This window comes from Mobula hypostoma, chromosome 9 (genome assembly GCF_963921235.1).
Source record: "Mobula hypostoma chromosome 9, sMobHyp1.1, whole genome shotgun sequence".
In the NCBI taxonomy this organism is placed as follows: Eukaryota; Metazoa; Chordata; class Chondrichthyes; order Myliobatiformes; family Myliobatidae; genus Mobula; species Mobula hypostoma.
The window spans coordinates 87,257,049-87,283,829 of record NC_086105.1 but is presented as its reverse complement, the minus strand read 5'-3'; the positions used below and the strand labels follow the sequence as shown (position 1 = coordinate 87,283,829).

General features: G+C 41.9%; 1 protein-coding gene across 5 annotated transcripts in view; it reads left to right on the top strand.

Annotated features, from left to right (window-relative positions):
* Positions 1–26,781, top strand: part of usp22 (ubiquitin specific peptidase 22) — a 221,793-nt gene that overhangs the window by 114,682 nt on the left and 80,330 nt on the right. For 3 of the 5 annotated variants that reach the window (XM_063058610.1, XM_063058609.1, XM_063058612.1), the window contains one exon: positions 18,995–19,108. In XM_063058610.1, the coding sequence (XP_062914680.1) occupies positions 18,995–19,108 (114 nt within the window). Of the gene's footprint in view, positions 1–12,811; positions 12,833–15,390; positions 16,705–18,994; positions 19,109–26,781 lie in introns of those variants that run through there. The other 2 variants (XM_063058614.1, XM_063058613.1) reach the window with 2 other exon arrangements.

The following is a 26,781-nucleotide window of genomic DNA, read 5'->3' as shown; positions in this document are numbered from 1 at the left end:
CATCTTCGAACCTGGATGAGTATGCTGAAGTTGTTACCAGCTTCATTTTAAAATCTCTGTGGATGAGTGTGTGCCTACAAAGACTTGCTGTACATTCCCAAACCAAAAGGTGTGGATGAACCACGAGATACGTCGTCTGAAGAAGGCTAGATCTGTGGCATTCAAGTCTGGCGACCCAGACCTGTACCAAAAAACCAGGTATGATTTGCAGAGGGCTATTTCAAGGGCTAAGAGACGATTTTGAACGAGGTTGGAGGCGAGATCAGATGCACGGCAACTCTGGCAGGGTCTGCAATACATTATTTCCTACAAAGCGAAACCCAATAGCATGAATGGTAGCGATGCTTCACTACCAGGTGAACTCAATGCTTTCTATGCCCACTTTGAAAGGGAAAGCACAACCTCAGCTGTGAAGATCCCTGCTTCACTTGATGACCCTGTGATCTCTGTCTCAGAGGCTGATGTTAGGCTGTTTTTAAAGACAGTGAACCCTCGCAAGGCTGAAGGTCCCAATGGAGTACCTGGTAAGGCTTTGAAATCCTGTTTCAAGCAACTAGTGGGAGTTTTCAAGGACATTTTCAACCTCTCTCTGCTGCGGGCAGAAGTTCCCACTTGCCTCTAAAAGGCTACAATGATACAACTGCCTAAGAAGAATAATATGGGCTGCCTTAATGACTATCGCCCGGTAGCACTCACATTGACAGTGATGAAATACTTTGAGAGGTTGGTCATGACTAGACTGAACTCCTGCCTCAGCAAAGACCTGGACCCATTGCAGTTTGCCTATCGCCACAATAGGTCAATGGCAGAGGCAATCTCAATGGCTCTCCATATGGCTTTAGACCACCTGGACAACACAAACACCAATGTCAGGATGCTGTTCATCGACTACAGGTGTCTCCCACTTTTCGAATGTTCGCTTTACGAAACCTCGCTGTTACGAAAGACCTACATTAGTTACCTGTTTTCACTAACAGAAGGTGTTTTCACTGTTACGAAAAAAGGCAGCGCGCCCCGAGCAGCCAAGCTCCTCCCCCGGAACTGCATTCTAGCCGGCATTGCTTAAACACGTGCCTGTGAGCAGCCGTTAGCAAGATGAGTTCTACAGTATCGGAAAAGCCTAAAAGAGCTCATAAGGGTGTTGCACAGCGTAAAACGAGACATAATTAAGCGTTTCGAGATAGAAGAAGATGACCTGCCTGCCCTGATTGATACAGACGACGATGAGATGACACCTCAGTGTCCCACCACTCCAACCCCCAGGCCATGGACCGTTACATTGCCGCGGAGAATGCAGCGGTAGCCGGGACGTACCCGGCACATCTTTAAGAAAAAAGCTGAAATAAACAAGCTAATTAATTAGTTGCCGCCCGGCATGTAAACTTTGACCAGATCAGAGGCGATTGCCGATTGCGTCGCCTCTGATCTGGGCCAACATTTACGTGCCAGGCGGCACCTAATTAATTAGCTTGTTTATTTCGGCTTTTTTCTTAAAGATGTGCTGGGTGCGTCCCGGCCACCGCTGTATTCTCCGTGGATTGGTATCTGTTCGCTGCCCAGAGGTTGGGGACCACTACACCACCCCAACCTCCGACTCAGCCTAACACACCATCATCAGTGTGCTCGGCGCTGTCTTCCCGATTCCCGTAAGTGATACTACACTGTACATACATTATTTCTACTTTATATAGGCTGTGTATTTTTATGTGTTATTTGGTATGATTTGGCAGCTTCATAGCTTAAAGGTTACTGGAGAGAGTGTTTCTGCCGAGAGCACTTGCGTGAGATTTTCGGTATGGTGGACAGTGCGGCGATGATTGTAGAAGAGAATTTCTACAAACATTTGTGCTTTATATAGGCTGTGTATTTATCATATCATTTCTGCTTTTACTATATGTTACTGTTATTTTAGGTTTTATGTGTTATTTGGCATGATTTGGTAGGTCATTTTTTGGGTCTGCGAATGCTCACAAATTTTTCCATATTAATAAATGGTAATTGCTTCTTCACTTTACAACATCCCGGCTTACGAACCGTTTCATAGGAGCGCTCTACCTTCGGATGGCGGGGGGAAACCTGTATAGCTCAGTATTTAGTACCATCATTCCCACAATCCTGATTGAGAAGTTGCGGAACCTGGGCCTCTGCACCTCCCTCTGCAATTGGATCTCTTCTTAACTTAACTGGAAGACCACAGTCTGTGCGGATTGGTGATATCCTCCTTGTTGATGATCAACACTGGTGCACCTCAGGGGTGTGTGCTTAGCACACTGCTCTACTCTCTATATTCCCATGACTGTGTGGTTAGGCATAGCTCAAATACCATCTATAAGTTTGCTGATGATACAGCTAATGTTGGTAGAATCTCAGATGATGACGAGAGGGCGTACAGGAGTGAGATATGCCAACTAATGGAATGGTGCTGCAGCAACAACATGGCACTCAACGTCAGTAAGACGAAAGAGCTGATTGTGGCCTTCTGGAAGGGTAAAACGAAGGAACATGTACCAATCCTCATAGAGAGATCAGAAGTGAAGAGAGTGAGCAGTTTCAAGTTCCTGGGTGTCAAGATCTCTGAGGATCTAACCTGGTCCTAACATAATCGATGTAGTTATAAAGAAGGCAAGACAGTGGCTATACTTCATTAGGAATTTGAAGAGATTTGGGATGTCAAATACTCAAACTTCTATAGTTGTACAGTGGAGAGCATTCTGACAGACTGCATCACTGTCTGGTATGGGGGCGGGGTGCTACTGCACAGGATCGAAAGAATCTGCAGAGGGTTGTAAATCTAGTCAGCTCCATCTTGGATATTAGCCTACAAAGTACCCAGAACATCTTTAGGAAGCAGTGTCTCAGAAAGGCAGCGTCCATTAAGGGCATGCCCTTTTCTCACTGTTATACTTTGTACTTTTTATACTTTATACTTTATTGTCGCCGAACAATTGATACTACCACGTACAATCATCACAGCGATATTTGATTCTGCGCTTCCCGCTCCCTGGATTACAAATCGATAGTAAATATTAAAAATTTAAATTATAAATCAGAAATAGAAAATAGAAAAATAGAAAGTAAGGTAGTGCAAAAAAACTGAGAGGCAGGTCCAGATATTTGGAGGGTACGGCCCAGATCCGGGTCAGGATCCATTCAGCAGTCTTATCACAGATGGAAAGAAGCTGTTCCCAAATCTGACCGTATGAGTCTACAAGCTCCTGAGCCGCCTTCCAGAGGGAAGAGGGACAAAAAGTATGTTGGCTTGGTGGGTCGTGTCCTTGATTATCCTGACAGCACTGCTCCGACAGGGTGCGGTGTAAAGTGAGTCCAAGGTCTGAAGATTGGTTTGTGTGACGTGCTGCGCCATGTTCACGATCTTCTGCAGCTTCTTTCGGTCTTAGACAGGACAACTTTCATACCAGGTTGTGATGCACCCTAGAAGAATGCTTTCTACGGTGCATCTATAAAAATTAGTGAGCGTTTTAGGGGACAGGCCAAATTTCTTTAGTTTTCTCAGGAAGTAAAGGTGCTGGTTGGCCTTCTTGGCAGTGGACTCTGCTTGGTTGGACCAAGTCAGGTCATTTGTGATATTGACCCCGAGGACTTAAAACTTTTGACCTGTTCCACTTGCGCACCACTGATGTAGATTGGGTTGTGCGGTCTGCTACTCCTTCTGAAGTCAACAACCAGTTCCTTCGTCTTGCTGACGTTGAGGGATAGGTTATCATCAGGTAGGAGATACGGAAGTCTGAAGGCATACAGTCAGCGACTGAGAAGCAGCTTCTTCCTCTCTGCCATCCAATTCCCAAGTGGACATTTGAATCTTTGGACACTACCTCACTTTTTTTTAGTTTTTTTTTGCAGTGTTTCTGTTTCTTGCACGTTTTTAATCTGTTCAATATACGTATACTGTAATTGACTGACTTGTTTATTATTTTTATTTTATTTATTATTTTTCTCTTCTAGATTATGTATTGCATTGAACTGCTGATGCTAAGTTAACAAATTTCACATCACATGCTGATGATAATTAAACTTGGTTCTGATTCTGACTACACTCATTTAAGGACTCTTCTTGTTTCATGCTTGTTATTTAGTGCTATTTATTTGTATCTGCAGTTGCACAGTTTGTTGGATGTCGATCCTGTTTAGTTACTGATTTGCTACGTATGCCTGCAGAGGAAAATCTTGGTTGTATGTGGTGACATGCATGTGCTTTGATCATTTTTACTTTGAACTTTGGCCTTGGGAGAAATAATAACTTTGTGAGATGCAGCCTGGTGGAGTAATTACAGTTTACTTTTGTAGGTGGTGTGCATTTGTGGTGGAGTAATGTTTTGCACTGGATGGGATGTCAATTAAGCAGGCTTTGTTCTGAGCAGTGTCAAGCTGCCCTAGGCTGCAGTTAGCCATGCAATTACAGGCAATTTGTTCACTTCTGATTTGTGATATGCAGGTAGTGGATAGCATTTCTGTTCTGGGGATGGACCTCATGCTGCAGGGTATCCAGTTTCTGTGAGGTCACAATGTTTAGAGCTGATCCAATTGCATCCATGGAGCCTCCAGGTGTTGATGGTTGGAAGTAGTGATGTGACTATTAATGGTGGGTCCCCTTTGGAGGTGGTAATTTTCTAGTGCTTTCTGGGTTTTGTCACCCATGTACGAATATCACATGGGTTGCTTCATTTTCTGAGGAGTTGTGATTTACATTAAAATCAGTAAACAATCCTACTTAATCAGAAACGGCATGGAAAGGACCTTTCAGCCCTTCAAGTCTGTAATGACTACCAAACACTCAAATTTCATTAATTCCTTTTTTATTCTTCCCACGTTCTTTAATTCCTTTCAAATCCTTGCACTCACCTACACATTAGCAGCAGTTTACTGTGGCCAATTAACATACCAACTTGTGCAGGTTTGGGATATGAAGCCTCTGGAGGAAACCCACATGGTTACAAACTGCTCTTCAGTGATGCCAACCAAGGTCAGAAATGAACCTGGGTCATTGGTGTTGAGGTAACTCTACTAGCTACACCATCGTGATCTCCCATTTGTGGGATAGATCAATAATAAAGCAACTGAAAATACCTGCTGAAAGAGCTACAATGACATGATAGGGCTGGAATAATTTGACCTTCAACAATTACAACCATCTCCCTTTGTGCAGGGTATGATTCAGGCCGCTGCTTTTTTTCTTAGCTTACTGACTTTCATTTGGGGCTCCTTGATGTCAAAGATAACATTTGTGTTGCCTGAATTCTGATCTTTGTGCCTGTTTGAAGCAAGGCCGCCCTGAATTGTGCAGCCAATTGTAAAATTGGAATGGGAACATCCATGAGAAAATAAGTGTTGCTTGCAAACGCTGATAACAATTGCCCACTGCTGAGTTTTGGAAAAGCTTATTTAGAATTACCTCCTGGTTGGGCAGTAGGTGTCTTTGGTATGGCAGCTGGCCTATTATCGTTCATGATATCACGTGGAATGAATCAGCTTGGTTGAAGACCAACTTGTATGATGAAGACCTTGGGAAGAAGTGAAGATTGTCCAAAAACTTTCTGGCTGAAGAGAGATGGAAATGCTAGTGCCAAAGATGAGGAAGAAGTATGCTTTGCCTTGCCATTGTTCTTGGTGCTGCCTTTAATTAGCTGTTTATTATTCATTGTTTACAACTTGTTAGAGACCTTGCCGTATTTGTTGATTTATGACTGTTTACTGTTGCAACTTCTGAATTTTTAGTGTTTAATGTATCTTTGCTAAGTTTTCAAGTGTGTTTGATACTGTTTCTGGTATGCAACTGGGTACCTTTTTAATTCAGCATTAATTCCCTTGCTCTGATCAAGCCTGTGTACAAAGCTCCCATGATCGACATTTGGATAAGCTACCTGCTTTCTGATTGCTGGTGGGATAACTCTGCTGCCAAAGAGGGGAGCCTGTCTGGCCTGCTGCTGTGCTCAGAAGATGTTACCAAGGTTTTCTGTTTTGGAAATGGAATTAGACTATAGACTTGTATTTTTTATATTCTGTGGTTTTGCCCTTTTTTTTGAGCAAGGGAGCGAGTTTTGGGGAGTGGGGTTGATGTTTTGTTTCTGTGCGGGGAGAGGGGTATTTGGAGGCTGATATTGTTGTGTTTCATGTGGGGGGAAGGGGGTTTGGGTGTTGATTGTTGCCTTTTTTGATTTCGTGGCTATCTGGAGAAGAAGAATCAGAGTTGTATGCTTTGATAATAAATGAACCTTTGAACTTTGATCATTACGGCAGTGAAAAATATCAGTTCATGAGGTTACGGAGTGTGGTGGGATATAATTTTGCTATTCACAGTATCAGTACATTTGAAGCAGTGACTGAGAGACCAACAGTACATTTTTGTGGGTGCCAGTTTAGGTGGACTAGATCTGATCATTGCAGCCTTGTGCTGCTTGCCAAAGAGCAAGATGGGAATTTATATTCACAAGGACTGTGCACTGATTACTCCTATCATTGGCATCATGAATAGATGAATTTTGAACTGACAAACTGGTGAAGACAAGATCAAGTTGTCAATTCTTCATTGGTTTGCCCATTCCTAATCTGAGTCTCAGTCAAGCAATTGTCAATCAGTGCTTGAGTAATTCTGTCATTGGTAGATCTATACAATCATGGTATCAAAGTCCCCAACTTAAGATATTCTGTTCCGGTGCTTCTCATACTTAGTGCTGCTCAAAGATGAACTGATGAAAATGGTAGCTAGTGATCAAGGGAATCTAATGCCACGAGACTTGGAGTTTGGAGTTAATTGTGAGAACCCCTTCTTGCGTGTACAAATCATAATGCTATTCCTTCCAATTGCTCAGTCCTGAAGGCAAGATGGGAGTTGTGATGCAGTAGTCTGCTGCTTTGGTTGCAAAGGTTTTGAGTTAGACTGTTAAATCATTTGTGGGACATTGGGTTGGTTGAAGGTGGTGGAGAATGGGTTGAACAGACATCATCAACAGATTTTCTATAGATATAGTCAATTGCTTGTTTGTAGGCATCCAGAGCTTAAGTACCTTCTAGTCCTTCCATACTATGCAGTGATCACGTGTATAATCAGCAAATGTACGCTTAGGTCTGAGTCGATTTGGCTTTTCTAGGAGGGTTCGCTCAAATGTCTACAGATGTGCTATAGAAAGTATCTTGACAGGTTGTATCTTAGAATCAGAATCTGGTTTATTATCACCGGCATGTGTCATGAAATTTGTTAGCCTAGCAGTAGCAGCAGTTCAATGCAATACATAATCTAGCAGAGAAAAAAAAAGTTAATATTTAAAATTAATCAATTACAGTATACATATATTAAATTAAAAACATGCAAAAATCAGAAACGCTGTATATTTTTTAAAAAGGTGTGGTGATATCCAAGGGTTCAATGTCCATTTTGGAATCGGATGGCAGAAGGGAAGAAGCTGTTCCTGAATTGCTGAGTGTGTGCCTTCAGGCTTCTGTACCTCCTACCTGATGGTATCAGTGAGAAAAGGGCATGTCCTGGGTGCTGGAGATCCTTAATAATGGACGCTGCCCGACTAGGAGTTGAAGATGCCATAGTCTACCTGCTGAACCGTGTCTACGCCCACCTGGACAAGCCAGCGAGCACTGTGAGGGTCATGTTTTTTGACTTCTCCAGTGCATTTGACACCATCCACCCTGCTCTGCTGGGGGAGAAGCTGACAGCGATGCAGGTGGATGCTTTCCTGGTGTCATGGATTCTTGATTACCTGACTGGCAGACCACAGTACGGGTGCTTGCAACACTGTGTGTCTGACAGAGTGATCAGCAGCACTGGGGCTCCACAGGGGACTGTCTTGTCCCCCTTTCTCTTCACCGTCTACACCTCGGACTTCAACTACTGCACAGAGTCTTGTCATCTTCAGAAGTTTTCTGATGACTCTGCCATAGTTGGATGTATCAGCAAGGGAGATGAGGCTGAGTACAGGGCTACGGTAGGAAACTTTGTCACATGGTGTGAGCAGAATTATCTGCAGCTTAATGTGGAAAAAGGCTAAGGAGCTGGTGGTAGACCTGAGAAGAGCTAAGGTACCGGTGACCCCAGTTTCCATCCAGGGGGTCAGTGTGGACATGGTGGAGGATTACAGATACCTGGGGATATGAATTGACAATAAACTGGACTGGTCAAAGAACCCTGAGGCTGTCTACAAGAAGGGTCAGAGCTGTCTCTATTTCCTGAGGAGACTGAGGTCCTTTAACATCTACCGGACGATGCTGAGGATGTTCTATGAGTCTGTGGTAGCCAGTGCTATCATGTTTGCTGTTGTGTGCTGTGGCAGCAGGCAGAGGGTAGCAGACACCAACAGAATCAACAAACTCATTTGTAAGGCCAGTGATGTTGTGGGGATAGAACTGGACTCTCAGACGGTGGTGTCTGAAAAGAGGATGCTGTCCAAGTTGTATGCCATCTTGGACAATGTCTTCCATTCACTACATGGTGTACTAGTTGTTCACAGGAGTACATTCAGCCAGAGATTCATTCCACCGAGATGCAGCACAGAGCGTCATAGGAAGTCATTCCTGTCTGTGGCCATCAAACTTTACAACTCCTCCCTTGGAGGGTCAGACACCCTGAGCCAATAGGCTGGTCCTGGACTTATTTCCTGGCATAATTTACATATTACTATTTAACTATTTATGGTTTTATTACTATTTATTATTTATGGTGCAACTGTAACGAAAACCAGTTTCCCCCGGGATTAATAAAGTTTGACTATGACTATTTGGCTAATTGTCCTGTGATTAGGCTGGGGTTAAATGGGTGATTTGGCACACTGGGTTAGAAGAGCCTGTTCCATACTGTCTCTAAATAAAATAAAAACTTGCCAGCTTTACTACTTCCCCTCCTGCCTCCTTATTCTGGCTTCTGCCCCGTTCGTTTCCCTAGATGCTGCTTAACATGCTCCAGAATTTTGTGTGGTTTACTCAAGATCTCCAGCATTTGCAGAATCTCTTCTGTTTAATTCAGATAACACAAAGATTGGAAGTGTTGAGTTAGTGCAGATGGTTGTCGTTGGTTATAATGCGACTGATAGAATGCAGAGTTGGGCTGAGAAGTGGCAGATGGAATTCATTATGGAGAAGTGTGATGTGATACACTTTGGAAGGTTGAACATGAAGGTGGAGTACAAGTTAATGGCAGGATTCTTAGCAATGTTGGGGAAGAAGGACCTTGGTGTACAAATCCACAGATCCCTCAAAGTTATCACATAAGTTGGTAAGGTGGTTAAGGAGGCATATAATGTGCTGACTTTGATTAATAGGATGAGTGAGTTCAAGAGCTGCGAGGTAATGTTGAAACTGGTTAGACCACACCGAGTATTCAGTTCTGATTGCCTCATTCCAGGAAGGATGTAGAATCTGTAGAGATGGTGCTCAGGTGCTTTACTAATACCAGAGGACATCTGTTTAAACTAAGTGGAGGAAGGTGTAGAGCTTTTTTTTAAAAACACGATGGTGGGTACCTGAGAGACACCTCAGATAGGCACATGGATATATAGGAAATGGAGGCTTCATAGGAGCTGAGGGTTAAAATGATACTGTAGTCGGGTACCATCCACTTAAGCAATTAATTAAGCAATGCTGTTCTGCACAAAACTTATACTGCGTGGTTATGTGAGTTACTGCCACCTTCCTGTCAGTTTGAACTAGTCTGGCCATTCTCCTCTGACCCCACAAGGTGTTTTCACCCACAAAACTGCAGCTCACTGGATGTTTTTTGTTTCTTGCGCTATTCTCAGTAAACTCGAGACTGTTAAAATCCCACAATATCCTCAGTTTCTGAGAGGCTCAAACCATCCCATCTAGCGCCAACAATCGTTTCACGGTCAAAGTCACTTACATCACATTTCTTCCCAATTCGGATGTTTGGTCTGAACAACTGAACCTCTTGACCGTGCCTGTATGTTTTTATATATTGAGTGCTGCCACATGATTGGCTGAATAGATATTTGCATTAATGTACATGTACAAGTGTACCTACTAGTGTCCACTGGGTGTTGGTTGGCACAAAATCATGAATTATGCTGTGCTGCACTGTTCAAAAACTGTGCAGAGATTGTGGATATGTTCATTGTGATGTTCAGAAGTTCACTAAATGCCAGAAAGCTCCCAATAGATTAACAAAGTGATTTGTATTGAAATGGCGCACACGACAATGGTCATGCAAAAAACTCAATCACCTACCCTGCAAGAATGTTGTGTGCTTCACTTCATGTTCTTCTAAATTCCATGGAGTACACGTGCAATACTAACCCTTTCTTCATCTGAGAAATGAGATAGTTTTATTTTGATTTTAATGTGCTATTCAAGACTAGAAGATGGAAAGCTAAGTGCAAGTCAGTTAGCAAAATATAAGCCATTGGAAGAACTGTGTGTCAAACAGTTCTGGAGGTGAAAGGATGGAGGTCAAACGAATCTGGAGGTGAAAGGATGGTTGACATTTCAGGCTTTGACTCTGCATGAGGACTGAGTACAGAAGAAAGATAACCAGCATACAGAAATAAGGGGGTGGGGGGTGGGGAGACAATGACCGGTAGGTGGTCGCTGGATCCAGATAGGGAGCCAAGGGAGGAGAAACCCAGGTAGGTAGTTGTGTGGATAGCAGATGGAACGAAGTGAAGAATAGTGATGAGTCAGAGTTTGGGGCGGGGGGGGGGTCCAAAATAAAGGAAACCAGAATTAGAGCAGTGGAAGCCACATTTCCTGCTGTCAGTTAATCTGACAAATATTATCTAGTAGAAACCATTCTTAAGTGTCGGATCTTGTTTATTTTTGATTCTTGGGTTCTTTCAACAGTTCAGGAATGAGCAAGAAACTTTTGAATCATTGATTCTTCATTGTTTATTTAAAGTTTTAAGTATTTGAAACTAAGTGAGGAGCCTTTGAAAACTATCACCTTAATACACAAGATAACCATGTTAACATTGTGGGCTGAATAGTCTGTTCCAGTGCTGTACTCTTCTAACAGAAAATTCCTTAGATAACAGAATCCAATCAAAAGGTGATATAATTAAAACAATTCTAACATGTAGCAAGATATTCCAGCTCTTAGCTTCTTCCCTCCCCCTCCTGTTTTCTCCTATCATTTCGGATCTCCCCCTCCCACTTTCACATCTCTTACGATCTCTTCTTTCAGTTAGTCCTGACGAAGGGTCTCGGCCTGAAACGTCGACTACTTCTTCCTATAGATGCTGCCTGGCCTGCTGCGTTCCACCAGCATTTTGTGTGTGTTGTATGAAAATGGGCAACTTGCTTTTTTGAAAATAAAACTAAATGTAACTAATCTGCTTTTATTAAAATTAATATTTGAAAGGGATTATAGCATAAAAGGTAAATAAATCTAGCAATAAATCTAGGGTCTTGATTTAAATGTAGCACAAAACAAATAAAAACTATAGATGCTAGAACTTGAAATAAAAATACACTCAGATCTGCCTGTTTCTGTGAAATGAGAAATAGTTAATTTTGCAGTGTGATGACCTTTCATCAGAACTAGGAATGTTGGAAACCAAACATTGCTGGAAATGTGGGAAGGAGCCGAGGGATCAAAGGGAATGCCTGAATGCTGCAACTGGTATTGATACCAGCCCAGAGGGCAGTGAAGAAGTGTTAATCAAAGCTGATCTGTATAGAGGATGTGCAAAGGGGGGCGGGGGGGAGCGGAGTGAATGAAAACAGAGCAGCAAAAATGCAAAAGAAAGATGTATAAGATTCAGAGTTTTGTAATTGTTGAACGGTGCAAGTAAACAAAAAATTATTAAGTATCACATTCTGTGCTTACAATGTTATCTCCAACAAAGAAACCAGTAACAGATGGGAAGATCATTTTTCAGGAGGTTTTTGATCAATCCAGAAGGGTGCCCTGGAGACTCCAGTTTCCTGTTAAATCTCTATCTACTCTTGCCTTGGTGTTTGACTTCATGCACGTGGCAACAAAGCATAGCAATTTCAGTTAACCAGCCTTTCCAGTTGGCAACAAGCGTACAGTTCTGATGAAAGATCATAAGCCTGCAACATTAATGTGGTTGCTCACTCCACAGATGCTGAATGACCTGCTGAATATATCCAGCATTTTCTGTTTTATTTCAGATTTCCACATTTGCAATAAACTGGTTCAGAAGAGAAGATCTTTAGCTGTTGTCTCAGGCAAACAGGATTAGAAGATGGAGAAACATCCAAGTTTAAGGAAGTAACACACCTGCAGTAATGGGAATTAAAAACTTCAGAAACAAAATGGGACAAATCACCTTAAATTTAAGCCAATAGAATAACTTCTATCACCTACCAAATGTCACAACACGTCTTTAGCAAGCAATTATTTTTAAAAATAAGATCGATGAACAATACTTTAGCGCTGTTATGGCATTCCACCTTATGAGCATTGAGTATGAAGTTCAAATAAACAATGCAGCTAGCATGTATCTTTGCCATTCATTTTCTATAATATCTGGTAGATAGATTTAAACACAGACATTAATGATTGGCTGATGAATCACTTCCACTTAGACTGGAAGCATTTTATCATCACTACGCTCCCACAATGACTAATGATAATGAAACCCAAGAAACTCAAAGACCAGAAGTGTACGGTTTTGTTTAAAGAATCCCATAAGTTCAATAAATAATTGATGATATTTGAAGCCCAAACAGTATATATGGACATAACTGTTAATCATGATAGCAGAAAGGTGCAGTTTATCTGAATGTTGTATTATTATTCAGTTTGATGTGGCTTGGAATGCAAATCCTGCTTGCTCTAAATAACATGGATGCTCTCCCATTCTAAACAAGTCATCTAACAGACTCCATTCAGGTTAGATACAAAAGATGTGTGTTATTCAGCATGACAAGGACATTGCAGCAAGTTAATTCATTCTAAAACAGCAGCAAATTCAAATCAAGGATGCATTCAGTCCTTTATTGTGTTCTAAAGATCTTTCCCAGAAAACAATTCAGTCAAGCGTGGCACAAAATGCCAGAAAACAAAATTGAGGGAAATTTTGAAAGAGATTGAGTACTCCAAATGCCAAGCTACAGCATTCAGTGAGCAGCAAGACTGATTTGATGATGATAGCACAATATCACTTTTCTGTGAACAGGAAAACATTGAAAATTGTCCATTGAAGTGCAAAAGGTTGTTCATAACTTGGTCAACTTTTCTTCTTTAACCAATTAAACTGAGTAATCATTCTTTATTTGGTGTGCTGTTTTTAGCATTCAGCAAGTGTAGTCAGAACTTTCCATCTTCATTCTTGATTAATTTGTTTTGAGTTTATTCAACTTTTCTTGTGCCTTCCCTCACTAAACTGTGCATTGAAGCCTTTCCAATTTGTAGGTGGTCAAATTTTGCAATGGCAGCAATAATGGAGAGGAAACTGAGGAAGCTTGTGTTTCCTTTTGCTCTTTTAGTGGCAGAGATTGAGTGTAAAAAGTACTATCCAAAACGTTCAGCATCCTGTGGACAACATAAGAGTGCTGCAGGCAGACTGTGTGGTATGGAAAGAGGACATCTTTAAGGATGTACAGAATTCCAGTCATATGGATGACGGTCCTTTATATAAACTGCATTGAGTCTTAAAGCTGCATTTACTTAAGACAAGGTTATTGAAATGCAGTTGATATATCCTTGACAATCATATTTTGAGGAGATTGTAGATTGGGTTGTTACTGTACCAAGAACTTTTGTTTGCTTATCATCCAGATAGATGATTCCATACACAAATACATCAATGTTGTATAAAAATAAAGCAACAATGCAGAGTATAGTACTACATTTCCATAGTAAGTGCAGTGTAAAGTGCAAAAGCCATGATGAGTTAGTGCACAGCTCTATTATAGGTCTGATCAAGAGTCTTCTGTTAATGGGATAAAAGCTGTCCTCCAGTCTGATGATACATGTACTCAAGTTGAAGTCACCTATAGTAGCAACCCTGTTATTTTTTTTCACAAACAAGAAAAAATCTGCAGATGCTGGAAATCCAAGCAAAACGCATGCTGGAGGAACTCAGTGGACCAAGCAGGATCGTTGGAAAAAAAGTAGAGTTAACATTTTGGGCTGAGGCCTTTCATCAGGACTGGGAAAAAATGAGTCAGAATAGGAAAGTTGGGGGAAGGGAGGAAGACCCACAAGGTGATATGTGAAACTGGGAGAGGAAGTAGGGGTAAAGTAAAGAGTTAGGAAGTTGATTGGTAAAAGAGATGCAGGGCTGAAGAAGGCCATGGAAGGAAGAAAAGGGGGAGGAGCACCAGAGAGGTGATATTCAGGCTACGTCCACACTAGACCGGATAATTTTGAAAATGCCGGTTTTGTGTAAAAACAATGGGTGTCCACAGCAGACGTTTTTCAAAATAACTCCGTTCACATTAGAACGGATATTTGGACAAATCTCCTACTGGGCAGACGCAGGACACAGAAAGAAAACAAGGAGGAAACTGTATACTTGGTGCGCATTTGTCAAGTTACAGACTAGAAAAATTTAAAAGGAATTGCTGTTGGCTCTTGCGCAAGAGGACTTAAAACTAAAAAACAACAAATACTGGAGCGAATGGAAGCAACTGACAGGGAGTTCACGGGCAGTATAACTCAGCTGACGACGAAGACTGAAAAATTGACTAAGTCTGTTGCATTAATAAAGCACCTTTTTAAATGTATAAAACATGTCTGCATCAGTGTTATCTTGTATTTCCATACAATGTTACATTAGGCTGTTACACATCTATTGTCAGAGAAGTACTTGCATAAATAGGTAAATCACCTTCATACAAGCAAGGACAGAAAACAGGGCAAAGTTTGTATACTTATTTATTCAGTAAGCTATGGGTCAAAGTATTTGGTGAGTACATTTCTAACTCTTCTGGCTTCAGTCTTGTTTCTGTCTGTTCTGAAATTGTTAGGTTGTGTGTGGGGGGTTGCGTTCAAGAAAACAATGAAATGCCATGCTGCCACCACTATCTGTTCCGGCACGTCATGGCAGCGTTTTAAAAAAATATCCATTTACCCCATCCACACTGCTCTGCACAATCGGCGTTTTCAAATTTACACACCCTGGAGGGTGTTTTAGAAAATTTCCGTTTTCGGGGGAGGAAAACGCCATCTCAGTGTGGACAGAGGGTCAAAACGAAGAGAAAAAGCTTTGGTTAAGGATTTATCCAGACTAGTGTGGACGTAGCCCCAGATAATGAGAAGGTAAAAGAGGGGAATGGTGAAGGGGGAGGGGGCATTACCAGAAGTTTGAGTTCTCAAGCATTCTGGTAATGTTCTCTCTCTCTCCCCCCCCCCCCCCAAACTCCCTATACTCACTCTTTAGGACCTCATCCCTTTTCCTATACATGTCATTGGTACCAATGTGTATCAAAACTTGTAGCTGCTCACCTCCCTCTCAAGAATACTGTGGACTCGATTCAGGACATCTGATCCTGGTCCCATGAAGGGAACATGCCATTTGGGAGTCTCATACTATTCTGCCAGATCTCCTGTCTGTTCTCCTAACCAATGAATCTTCGCTCACTGTCCCACTTCCCCTTCCCTTCTGTCTTACTTCCCCCTTCCTCCTTGGCCACCAAGCCAGACTCGGTGCCTGAGACCTGACTGCTGTGGCTTTCCCCTGGTAGTTCGTTCCACCCAACATTATCCATAGCAGGGCACCTATTGGGAATCTAGCAATGAAAGTTATTTGGGGAACTTCGTCTTTAAGCCCTTTTGTTTACCTTCTAATTTTCCTACAGTGGTTTTTAATGTTGTTTCCCCACTCCATAAGACACTCTCCTAACTTTCTATTATTAGATGCCACTAATATTTTCTCACATGAAGATGTGCAAGATATTTGGATCTCATCAATATGTCATTATTGGTTCCCTAGTGTCATCATTCAATGAACTAGTGTTTACTTCCTTCCCTGTCATTGGCCACCTTGGTCATGGATGTTTTGTATTTGGAGCCTACATTAAGAAGTGGAAATTGGCCAGTCACTCACTTGAATTTGCCCAGCTATTATTCGAGGTCATGGCTGATCTAATCTTGGCCTCTACATCAATATACCTGCTTTGTCTCCATTACTTTTGACTTTTCTACATCTAAGTTTCTATTGTTCTCTGCCATGAATATATTCAATGACTCTTCTTGGTCACAATGCTTTGCAATTCTTTAAGAGTACAAATTCTTCCCGAGATCCCCCTTGATTCAGATCCTGCTTCTCCCTACTCGCTATGTATCCACTTATCATTCCTCTTCCCACTTCACTTCCCCAACTGCTAAACAAACCCCTTATTCTTTCATACTCCAACGTAGGCGCAACCTTGCTTCATATGGAAATCCCTGAATCCCACGCGTCAATCTAGTGAGGCTTCTGTGTATTAAATCTAATAAGCATATCCTCAAATATGGAGACTAAAACTGCATGTAGTATTCCCATTGTGTGTTTTACCAGAGCCCAGGAAGCTGCATTAAAACTCCCTGCTCTTATAGGGCTTGCCCCTTGCAATGAAAAGCATGGGAAGTACTACTGAAAAACCTTGGTTGGTTGAGTACTACAGCAAATTTACATATGGTAAATGATGCAGCCAAAGTGCCTTGCTATTTCAGGAGATGAATGTTGCCTGCCCAGTGGAATATAATCAGAACATCTGGATTGAGGAAATTCTGTAGACTGGTCTTGAGATGCCGGCTATTCATTTTCTGTTTTCAAGGTATACGAGAAGTTAGGTAAAACACTGCTTGGTAGGCGTTGTGCATGGCTGAAGTTTGGCCTTTGATTATGTTTTTCCTGGTACCTCTGCTGGTGGAGATGGTGGTGAAATTTAGAATGCCTTCAATGATGAAAGTGAATACATGAGATATGAAAGGAATCCATACTTTACAAAGACTTACAATGGATGTTGATCATCCAGGTCCTTGGGCAGGAGTTAATTATAGAATGACTAACCTCTCAGAGCACTTTATCACAGTAGAAGTGAGTGCAGCTGGGCGGTAGTCATTGAGGCAACTCGTCCTACTTTTCTTGGGCTCCAATATGATGCCCCTTTGAAGCAGGTGGGAGTCTCTGGCTGCAGTGGTGAGAGTTGAAGATGTCCTTGAACGTTCTAAGTTTTCAGCATTGTACCAGGTACTCTGAGGCCTCTGATGCCTAAACTTCATGTAGAATTGTTTTTCTGTTCTTACAGTAGCTTTCTGTAGGTTGAATCTGGACGACTTGTAGAGTTCTGGATCACTAATCTTGAAAACCACAGATCTTGCCCTCACCAGACTGCTAATCTTATGGTTCACCCACGGCTTCTGGTTTGGTTATGTCCTGCATGTTCTCAAAGGCACACACCTCATCCGCATAGGTCCTGATGTAGTCGGTAACAACTGTGGCATATTCATTCAGATTTGAAGATAAATCCCTGAATATGGTCTAGTTGATCGGTGTATGGGTGGAGGAGATGCATGGCCTTGGTCGTAGTGAGGATTGGGCCTCAAGCCGTGTGCTACCTGTTTGCAGCTGCCCATGGGGAGCATCAGAGTCGGGTACTGGAGGCGGTGTGGCACAGTGTTCACACTGGAGTTGGAGTGCCCCCCAGTTCAATTGAAAACTGCTGCAACATTCCATGGACTCAGGGACTTGCATATTATTTTGTGTGACTGTATTTTACTGCTGTCTTATGCACTACATGTATATTCTGCTGTGTGTGACTGTTGGCACTTTGTTTTGCATCTGGCATTGGAATAACAGTGCTTCATTTGGCTGTATCCATGGGTATTCATGTATGGTTGAATAACAATTAAACTTAAACCACAATGATGGCAGAAAACTTCCTCAGCAGATAAAACAGGTGAAATGTAACCATTAGATGTTCCAGGTTGGCAGAGCTGGACTGAGACGTATGCATACCGTAATGAGTTAAACGTGAAGAAAATGCCATGACTTCTGCTTTTATCTGACACTGCTGTCCAGTCCATGCAGTGGAAAGTGACACCCTCAAGCTGAAGTTCTTTGTCCAGAATGCTGTGGTGGAGCCATGTTTCTGTGAAGCAAAGTACATAATAGTCTCTAATATCCCTCCTGGTACTGCATTCTTGCTCTGAGATCTTGAATTTTATTTTCAAGACTGTACATTAGCTAGGAGGATGGTAGGGATTGGGGCCTCAGAGCCTTGCATTTCAGTTTTACTTGCAGGCCAGCACATCATCTGCATTTTCAGAAAGGGAAACTGCACTCAATCCCTGGGTGGCTGACAGTCTGGAGTCTGCTGATTTTTGAGGATCAATGGAGTTTTTAAATGTTGTAAAACAATGTTGCTTACTGTACCTATGGCTGTGACTGTATATTTCAACTGTTGTAGTCCTAAATGGGAATATTTGATTCCCTTCAGAGCTGCATGCAAAATGTCGCTACTCTCTGGTGTCGTCTTACAGGTTTGTATGGTGTTGCACTGCAGACATGATCAGATTTGAAACATTGTCTGTAATTTAGTTCATCTGTTTTGAAAGCTTTTTTGAGATTGAAATAGGTCATGCATTAAACTTAGTAGTGGTGATCTCTTGACCACTGAGAGAAAGATATTGAAGTGGATCCTTGCTGTGGCATTTTTTCCCGTTTGGTAGACATGAAAATGCTCTGACTACCTCACTGGGCTTGACTTTATGGTGATGATTGTAATTCAGGATTATCGCATTTTGGAGGTTCTTTCCCCATGGAGATCATTTAATCATACCAGTAGTATTTCTGTGTGATGTTATGCATTTTTGAGTTTTGTGTAATCTCGGTGTTAATAATTTCAAGATTAGCTTGGTGTTATGATGCAATGAATATACTTACCAGGAAGAAATATACTTACATGATACTTGAAAGACGCAAGGGATAGCTAGGGGTGATTTATGTTTTCCATACTTGTTTGTAATTTTATTTCAAATCCTGTACTTCAAGTTGGGCTTTAATTATCAAAAGATAATAACTGTAAACTCCTTAACATTTATTTACCTTTTTCTCTCCTTCAGCCATAGACCTCTTGTATGGAGGTATATATTGTTTTATGTGTCAAGATTATATATATGACAAAGACATGGAACAAATTGCCAAAGAAGAACAAAGAAAAGCATGGAAGTTGCAAGGTATGTGGCACAGCAGAGGTTTCTATTTCGGTTCGTTTTGCGGTTTAATTTTAAGGATGTTTTAAGGAAATGTGCACAACGTCCTGGGATACCTAATATTTTGGGCAGAAAACTCTTGCACTGATGTATTCCTTATCTGGTTTGGATAATCAAACTTGTGAAAGATAAAGAAGAAAGAACATTTGACTTATTGAGGCACACTGCTAAGTTTAAAATGATCCAATATAATTTGAATTAATGCGGATCATTTGAGGAAGGAAGTATTTAGTTATGAATTTAGGATGAGCTGTCATTTATGCAGGTAGAAAACAGAAGACTGACAAGAAGAGCCCTGATGGACAAGGAGATATGGCACTACGGTAGCATAGCAGTTAGTGCAACGCTACCACAGCCAGGGGCATCGGAGTTCAATTCTGGCATCATCTAAGGAGTTTTTCCTGAGTGCTCTGGTTTCCTTCCAGAGTCCAAAGTACCACATTATCATTATAAATTGTCCCATTATTACGCTAGGGTTGAATTGGGGTTGTCAGGGGTTGCTGGGGTGGCACAGCTCAATCCACGCTGTATTGCTAAAGAGATAAGTGCCAGGCTTGTGTTGAAAGGAGATGATCTTTGTAATTGATGTAACTTTTTGACCTCTGCTTAAGCAAGTTGTGATGAAGTCGTTTTCTGGGTAATAGCAGTCTTTTTACAATGCCACTCATTAAAAGTTTTTTTTTGGCTAAACCTTTGTTAGCACTTTCGTAGAGCAGAATAATCAGTTGATCCATGTCTTAATCCAGAATTAATACTTTCATAGAATAGTACAGCACAGTACAGGCCCTTCAGCCCACAATGTTGTGCTGACCCTCAAACCCTGCCTCCCATATCACCCTCCACCTTAAATTCCTCCATATACCTGTCTAGTAGTCTCTTAAAACTTCACTAGTGTATCTCCCTCCACCACTGACTCAGGCAGTGCATTCCACGCACCAACCACTCTGAGTTTAAAAAAAAACCTTCCTCTAATATCCCCCTTGAACTTCCCACACCTTACCTTAAAGCCATGTCCTCTTGTATTGAGCAGTGGTGCCCTGGGGAAGAGGCGCTGGCTATCCACTCTATCTATTCCTCTTAATATCTTGTATACCTCTATCATGTCGCCTCTCATCCTCCTTCTCTCCAAAGAGTAAAGCCCCAGCTCCCTCAATCTCTGATCATAATCCATACTCTCTAAACCAGGCAGCATCCTGGTAAATCTCCTCTGTACCCTTTCCAATGCTTCCACATCCTTCCTATAGTGAGGCGACCAGAATTGGACACAGTACTTCAAGTGTGGCCGAACCAGAGTTTTATAGAGCTGCATCATTACCCCGCGACTCTTAAACTCTGTCTCTCGACTTATGAAAGCTAACACCCCATAAGCTTTCTTAACTACCCTATCTACCTGTGAGGCAACTTTCAGGGATGTGTGGACATGTACCCCCAGATCCTTCTGCTCCTCCACACTACCAAGTATCCTGCCATTTACTTTGTACTCTGCCTTGGGGTTTGTCCTTCCAAAGTGTACCACCTCACACTTCTCTGGGTTGAACTTCATCTGCCACTTCTCAGCCCACTTCTGCATCCTATCAATGTCTCTCTGCAATCTTCGGCAACCCTCTACACTATCTACAACACCACCAACCTTTGTGTCGTCTGCAAACTTGCCAACCCACCCTTCTACCCCCACATCCAGGTCGCTAATAAAAATCACGAAAAGTAGAGGTCCCAGAACCGATCCTTGTGGGACACAGTACTAATACTAGATCTAGTATGGTATTCCCCCTAGTCGGCCTGTCAACATACTGTGACAGGAATCCGTCCTGGACACACTTAACAAACTCTGACCCATCTAAACACTTGGAACTAATCAGGTGCCAATCAATATTAGGGAAGTTAAAGTCACCCATGAAAACAACCCTGTTATTTTTGCACCTTTCCAAAATCTGCCTCCCAATCTGCTCCTCGGTATCTCTGCTGCTACCAGGGGGCCTATAGAATACTCCCAATGGAGTAACTGCTCCCTTCCTGTTCCTGACTTCCACCCATACTGACTCAAAAGAGGATCCTGCTACATTACCCACCCTTTCTGTAGCTGTAATAGTATCCCTGACCAGTAATGCCACCCCTCCTCCCCTTCTCTCCCCGCCCCCCCCCCATCCCCTTTAAAGCACTGAAATCCAGGAATATTGAGAATCCATTCCTGCCCTGGTGCCAGCCAAGTCTCTGTAATGGCCACTACCAAGCCCTCTGTTAACACATCACTCATATATGGAGTATGGCCAGTATTCAGTAACCATTTTTCAGTGGGGTGAATGGCCTTTTTTTGTGCTATAATATTTCTGCAGAAAGATAAATCAGTCAATCATGCATTGGGGTTTTACCTTAAAGTTAATTTTTAAATTATTTAACTTTTAAGGACAGTTAAAAGAAACTGATAGGTTAAAAAGAAAATGACCAAGGCTAGGAGACTCAAAGTCTAATGTTCAGCTGCTAAGATTGGGAGAAAATACCACTTTTCCAGGCAAGCCTGGTCACTTTTTATGGATAATTTATTATCACTGAAAAGCCACCTAATCAAGTTTTTATATATGATAGAAAGATGAGTGGTATTGTAAGCAATGTGGATGGTTGCATTACATTGCAAAGCCGTTAACGAACTAAGCAAAGGGCAAATTAAGGCTAGTGGTTATCATTGCAGTTTGGACACATGAAGGGTGGAATAGCATTTTCTAAACTATGAAAAGATGATGAAAGCAGTAGAAATATAGAAATCTACAGCACATTACAGCCCCTTCGGCCACAATGTTGTGTCGACCATGTACCCTACTCTAAAAGTTGCCTAGAATTTCCCTACCACATAGCCCTCTATTTTCTAAGCTCTACGTACCTATCTAACAGTCTCTTAAAAGACCTTATTGTATCCGCCTCCACCGCCTTTGCTGGTAGTACATTCCACATACTCGCCACTCTCTGAGTGGGGGAAAAACTTGCCCCTGACATCTCTTCCCCCCCCTCCCCGTACCTATTTCCAAGCACCTTAAAACTATGCCCTCTCATGTTCATCCCCGGGGGAAAAAACCTCTGGCTATCTACAAGATCAATGTCCCTCATCATCTTGTACCCCCTGATCAGGTCACCTCTCATCCTCCATTGCTCCAAGGAGAAAAGGCCAAGTTCACTCAACCTATTCTCATAAGGTATGCTCTCCAATCCAGGCAACATTCTTGTAAATCTCCTCTGCCCTCTGTCTATAGTATCCACATCCTTCCTGTAGTGAGGTGACCAGAACTGAACACTACTCCAAGTGGGATCTAACTAAGGTCTTGTATAGCTGTAAGATTACCTCACGGCTCTTGAACTCAATCCCACAGTTGATGAAGGCCAGCACACCTTCAGCTTCACATGCTCGGAGATGCAAGCGTTTTTTTTTGTCCGTGCATGCTGTATGTTTGATCAAATTGTCATGCATAGAGACAGGAAATCAATAATAGGTTAATGAAATGCAAACACCTTAAAGGCATATAATTGAACATCACAAAGTCCATGATGACCATTTTGCTCAACTACAATAATCACATTTGCCAACAAAACCCCTTTTTTACTGGGTGCCCCTTGCAATGTGGCTTGTTAGCCTGTTACTAGCAGCCACTGGACTCAGCAGTGAGAAAGCTACCTTTCTCAAACTCCGTATGTCTAGGGTCAATATGACATGGGTCCCACCTAATCTGCGAATTGGGGATGTCTTGCCCACCCAAACACCGAACTATGTAACTACTGGCCTAATGCAGTTGCCCATTGGTAAGAAATAACACTGCATGCAATTATAAAGGAAGTATATTTATAATTGCTAACTTAACCAAACCATTATTAAAACAAGAAAAAGAACAAAAGGAACACACAAAATGCTGGTGGAATGCAGCAGGCCAGGCAGCATCTATACGAAGAAGTACAGTCAACGTTTCGGGTTGAGACCTCGTCACGAAGGGTCTCATCCCGAAACATTGACTGTACTTCTTCCTATAGATGCTGCCTGGCCTGCTGCGTTCCACCAGCATTTTGTATGTGTTGCTTGAATTTCCAGCATCTGCAGATTTTCTTGTGTTTGCGTTTTTAAAAGAACAAAAGGGCCCATCATAATTAGAACAGTCAAATGCACACAAGCTTGGAGCTCAAATCTTCCAAAACCTGATGTGTCCAATGTACTCATGGTGCCAACTCCTATTCTTCGATCACTGGAAGGATTTCCCCTCTTGGGCTCCATCAAATCACGCATTCCCATGAATCAAATCCTACGGCCGATTCTCTCGAGCTTCTTCTCTGTCTCCCGTCGAGAAGGGCTCACCCCAGCGTCCATCACAAAAACCTCTCTGCCCAGCGTTCTGTAGAACCTTCTCCCATTCCACCATCCTGATTGGATGACAATACATTCCTGAGCATGCACCTCTTATCTTTAATGGTAACCCAAACACTACCAGCAGAAATCCATTAAATAAATAAATAATTTCTGTTTCTGCAGACATCCATTAAATAAAGTGCCCTACAACATGAGCTGTAAATCTTAACCAGGGTGTTACACCTATATTAGGTCTATATCTTATGCCTTGCCTACTCAAGTGCCAATCTAAATGTCTCTTAAACTTTCTAACCGTGTCTGATTCCATAATCACCTCTGGCACTACATTCCAGCTGTCATCCACTTTCTTTGTGTATGTATTTAAAAAAAATTCCTTGCCCTTCAGACCTCTTTAAAACTCCTTTTCACTTTAAACTTCTGGAGAAAAGAATTGACTTTTAACCTATTTACGCTTCTGGAGATGTGTCCACCTTTGGTGTACTCCAAGACTATTACCACCTCCAGACCACTCGCATATCCCTACTTGTCTCGATCCTCCTCTTACTACTTGATTTTACACAAGTGTTCATTTAGAATCTCACCCACGTCCCCTGGCACAACACTTAGTTTCTCCCTTCAATTCTTAAGGAGATCCCACTGTTTTCTGTAGCTATCTCCTTGCTTCTAGTGTACTTTTAAAGTACTTGGGGTTCTTAATCTTGTCTGTCAAGGGCATTTCATGACTTATTTACCTTCATAATTTCCTCTGAGTACTCTCCCTGGGCTTCTGTATTCTTCAGGGAACCTACTTGAATGCAGTTCAAGCACCTGCTCTCCTCTTGCACTCTCAAAATCAGCTTAAGTCATGGTAACCTGAGGAACAGCATTGTCTTTTTCCAAACCTACCTTAAATCTGACAGAATTATTTCATTTCCTAAGAAAAGGTCAAGTGCAGCCCCTTCTCGGGTATGACTTGAAGACACGAGCACAAGATGGCAGAACTTGTTACCATGATAGAAAATCTGGTTAAATTTGAATAAAGCACTGTGAATAATAATGTCATCAGATTTAAAGAAACGTGTATTGGGATTTGGAAGGTATTCAATATAGATTTGGCAAGGGTTAAGTTGAAGAGAAGTTATGCAAAATAGTGAACTTTTAATAAGTTAGGTTGAGGAATTCTTTGTACTTCTAAAGATACAAAGAGGGATTCCAACCAAGGGTCTTGAAACTGCAATATAAATTCTTTTTGTTTTCTTCAGATGCTGTGTGACTTGCTGAGTATTTCTAGCATTTTCTGTTTTTGTTTCACACTTCTATTATCTGCAGTTGTTTTTATTTTCATGTGCTAGTGTAGTACATTTGCTTGTTGGGGAGTCTAGAACTTAGAGCCAGGTATTTCAGGAGTTAAATCTTCTACACCAGTGGTCCCCAACCACTGGGCCGCAAAGCATGTGTTACCAGGCTGCAAGGAAATGATATGATTTGGTGATATGAAACTATGAGTCAGTTGCACCTTTCCTCATTCCCTGTCACGCACTGTTGAACTTGAACACTGCCCCCCCCCCCCATATCAGCCGGTCCGTAAGAATATTGTCAATATTAAACCAGTCCGCGGTGCAAAAAAGGTTGGGGACGCCTGTTCTACACAGAAGATTAAAATTTGTAATTTACTAAATTAATTGTTATGCTTAAAATCCAAGAATACGTTTTGGCTCCATCTGCCAAAAGCAAAACTTCCTGGTGGCCAAACACTTCAAGTCCCATTCCCATTCCAACATACCAGACCACAGCCTCCTTTTGTGCCAACATGAAACCACCCTCAGGATGGATAAGCAACACCTTGTATTCCATCTGAGTAGCCTCCAACCTCCCCCCCCGCCCCCCTGCACTCTCACCTCTTGCCTCTTCTCACCTGCCTATCACCCCACTCTGGGTCTCCCCCTTTTCTCTCCTATGGTCTACTCTCCTCTCCTATCAGCTTCCTTCCTCTCTACCTTTTACTTGACCGCACCTATTACCTTCAGCTGTGCTCCTTCCCCTCTCCCAACCTAATTCTGGCATCTTTTCCCTTCCTTTCCAGCTCTGAAGGGTCTCAGGTCAAAACATCAACTATTTATTCATTTCCATAGATGCTGCCTGACCTGCTGAGTTTCTCCAGCATTTTGTGTGTTGCTTTGGATTTCCAGGAATTGCAAAATTTCGTGTTTATACCCCTTCTGAAAAGTTTTTTTTTCTGGAATAAGAGACACAAAACATAATATTTTGATACGTTAGGAGCTGGATCACAGGTTAGCAACAATTTTCTTGAATAGTAGAACAGTTTTGAGGAACTGTAAGGCCATTTAGAATATTTCCTCACTCCACATCAAGAGGTATATTAAAACACCTTTGGCATAAAATTCTTTGAATTTTTCCTATGTCAGCTTTTAATTGAGTCTTTTGCATTCTTCTATTGGGAAGTTCACTGAAAGCTTCAGAAAGTCAAAGTATGATCACTGGAGACTATTGCAGAAAATGCATCAGAATATGAACATACAGACAAGGAGCAGGAGTGGGACCACTTCCCTTAGACATTCAGTAGGAAACTGGCTGATATTATTAAAACTTCATAATACATGCCTACCTTTATCAGGAATCTATGTACATCTGTTTTAAATGTATGGATCCTACATGCATCCATGTAATAATTAATCAGACTTGCCAACAAAGAAGAGAAGATCTACAGATGCTGGAAATCTGAGCTATGCACGCAAAATGCTGAAGGAATTCAGCAGGCCAGGCCTGCTGAGTTTCTCCAGAATTTTGTGTGTTACTCGAACTTGCCAAAATTGAGAGTTAAGTATTAATTGTTACAAGACTGAATTCCTCTGCTCATCTTTAAAATCCTTCATTTGCCATAGAGAATGGATGAGGCTTTGTGCAGACAGTGATACATTGTTGTCGATCTAGCATATGCACTAGAGCAAAGGTAACACACCTTTTTGAGAGCATGTGCTAAAGCTAGTGAGAATATTTTTAAAACTCCAGACATCGCAGCTCTCCCGGAAGTTCCGGGAGTCTCCCGCATATTAATAGTGGCTTCCTGATGCCCGCAAATTATATACAATATCACGGAAATCAATTTTTTTGAGAGCGAGCGAGAGAAAGCAAGAGAGAGCGACCATGAGAGAGAGAGTGCACGTGAGAGAGAAAGCAAGCGAGAGTGCGCCATGGCAGAGTGTTCCCAAAAAAATATAAAACGTACATCACCCCAGACTACTCTAAAGTGTACCCCTGCCTTATAGGGGTCAAAATAATGACAGTGTTGCTCGCT